Source organism: Oryzias melastigma, linkage group LG22 (genome assembly GCF_002922805.2).
Source record: "Oryzias melastigma strain HK-1 linkage group LG22, ASM292280v2, whole genome shotgun sequence".
Taxonomy (NCBI): Eukaryota; Metazoa; Chordata; class Actinopteri; order Beloniformes; family Adrianichthyidae; genus Oryzias; species Oryzias melastigma.
Genome location: NC_050533.1, coordinates 90,008 through 92,275, shown reverse-complemented (window position 1 = coordinate 92,275; position 2,268 = coordinate 90,008). Strand labels below are relative to the sequence as shown.

The 2,268-nt window shown below is 47.9% G+C and overlaps 1 protein-coding gene across 2 annotated transcripts in view; it reads right to left on the bottom strand.

Annotated features, from left to right (window-relative positions):
- Nucleotides 1-1,943, bottom strand: part of LOC112156231 (sodium-dependent multivitamin transporter) — a 4,310-nt gene extending 2,367 nt beyond the window's left edge. Inside the window, exons 1-3 of one of the 2 annotated variants that reach the window (XM_036210050.1) lie at nucleotides 1,407-1,943; nucleotides 1,148-1,236; nucleotides 314-426 (exon numbers count right to left, since the gene is read on the bottom strand). In XM_036210050.1, coding sequence (XP_036065943.1) covers nucleotides 314-426; nucleotides 1,148-1,236; nucleotides 1,407-1,526 — 322 coding nt within the window. In that variant the 5' untranslated portion in view covers nucleotides 1,527-1,943. The remainder of the gene's footprint in view (nucleotides 1-313; nucleotides 427-1,147; nucleotides 1,237-1,406) is intronic. The other variant, XM_024288798.2, reaches the window with a different exon arrangement.
- Nucleotides 1,944-2,268: the final 325 nt, after the last annotated feature.

Genomic DNA, 2,268 nt, shown 5'->3' with positions numbered 1-2,268 from the left:
TGTAGATCTATAGATCTATAGACCCGTAGACCTGTAGATCTGTAGATCTATATATCTATAGACCTGTAGATCTATAGACCCGTAGACCCGTAGATCTATAGATCTATAGACCCGTAGACCTGTAGATCTATAGACCTGTAGACCTGTAGATCTGTAGACCTGTAGATCTATAGACCTGTAGATCTATAGACCTGTAGATCTATAGACCCGTAGACCCGTAGATCTATAGACCTGTAGATCTATAGACCCGTAGACCCGTAGATCTATAGACCCGTAGACCTGCAGATCTGCATGAACGTGTGCGACTGCCCACCTAAAGACTTGGACAGCAGAGTCGCTCGCTCCTCTGACATGGCGGGGAACTGCGGCTTGATGAGGTCCTCCATGGTCACCGTGGCCAGAGAGTTGAAGGCCGAGGAGATGGTGCTGCAGGAGGAGCCACAGGGCAGTGAGAAGCCCCGCCCCTCAGAAGACATTCAGACGTAATGGTTCTTGAGTGCGGAGGGATATTTATGCCACTATATTGCGAGTAACATTTTCTAAGTTGCAAACAAAATGTAAAGTGGTGCAAATTTGCTTTGAAAAACGTTTTGCCTGTAAAAAATATTTTTGGGTTTGCAAACATTTTTTTTCTTAAAAGTACAGTTTGAGAAGAAATGTTTTTAGATGCGTAGTGCCTCATCTCGCTTTGACCCCATCTCTGGCTTTGCGTTCAACACTTTCTCTCAGCGCTGCGTTTCTGCCAGCCGATTGGTCTCGATCGTCTCAGGTGTCTCTGCCTCGCATTGCAGCGCTAGGGGACCCAAGTGGACCTCACACTTTCTATCGGTGCTGTTCGGTCAGAATTCTAGTCTTCAACCATTCTGACCCGTTTCTCTGTGAGCAGACAGGAGGAGCAGCAAAGCTCAAATATACATCAGAGTTCTGGATTTATTCATGTTCGCGTAGCGACCAGCGAGTTTAAAATGTCAGAAAGAAAGGCCTCAGCGGCGCCTCCGTGCAGCCGGACGTTACATTACAATACGATTGAGATGTGCATGAATGAACTTTAGCTGTTCATGGATGTAACGTTGAAAAAGACAACTTTATTGATCCTTCTGGGACGTGCCCACAGGGGGAGGGGGAGGAGCTTAAATGAGCCTTGAACCTGAGCGCCGCACTGAACAGACAGGCGACGAAGAGTCCGGGCAGCCCCTGCACGCCCCGCAGCATGTCCATCACGAAGTAGATGACCATCTGTGGAGGACAGAAGGCGTTACGGCGTCCGCTCTATGCAGCAACAACAACAGGAAATGATGCAAATGTCTCTCATGCTGCACTTCCTGCGGCTGAACGCTTTCAGCTTTGCATATATTTTCTTACCACTTCTGTACATAAACCCATAAACCACAGATAATGAAACTCACTGCATCTCTGGAGGCGCCGCCCAGACCAGCAGAGACGTCCTGGTCGCAGTGATGAGCAAACATGACGAGTCCCATGATGCAGCTGAGAGCCAGAGCCAGCTGCAGGGCGGGAAACGCCATGTAGCACGACCTGAGGAGCAGCGCAGACGCAGCGGTCACTGGAGGAGCCGTCTGCAGGTTCAGACAGCATCTGGGTCCTACTGCACCCAGTCTGACACGGAGGGGGGAGTATGATGGTGTGGGCTCACAGGAAGTTCACTGTCAGCAGATTCAGTGAAGAACTTTAATGTCTGATTACAAGAAGGGAAACTTCCTCCTCAGCTTCCTAAGGAGACAGCGCCTCCTGCTGGCTGTTTCTGCAGAACTTTAACGCTTTCATCTCTGTGTCCAGTTCTGCCTCCGACCGGTTCCGTGACATGCTCATGTTTTAGATGTTTCCCAGGGGACCTCTCGGTGAATAAAATAAAGCAGCTTTAGAGCGGTTCCATCACAGACAACACTCCAATAGCAGAAGAGCAGAAAATGCAAATAATCCACGATTTCTCTTTAGTACTATAGCCAGGCTGACCAGCAGCCACAGCTCGGTTGAACCACATATTCCTGCTACTATCAGCTCTGGAGATTTCCTTCAATTCTTTGATAGTAAAATCTCAAATATTAGACAGAAGCTAAATGTGGTTATTCCCACTATCGACCCAAAGCAGGCAGAAGTCGTAGAAATAAAGGCATCCATAGAAACGGCTGTAACATTAGACTGCTTTACTGCTGTGGACCAAGCAGAAATAGCATCAGTTATTACGTCTTCTAAAACCTCCACTTGTCTCTTAGACCCAATCCCCACTAAACTTTTTAAAGAAATCTT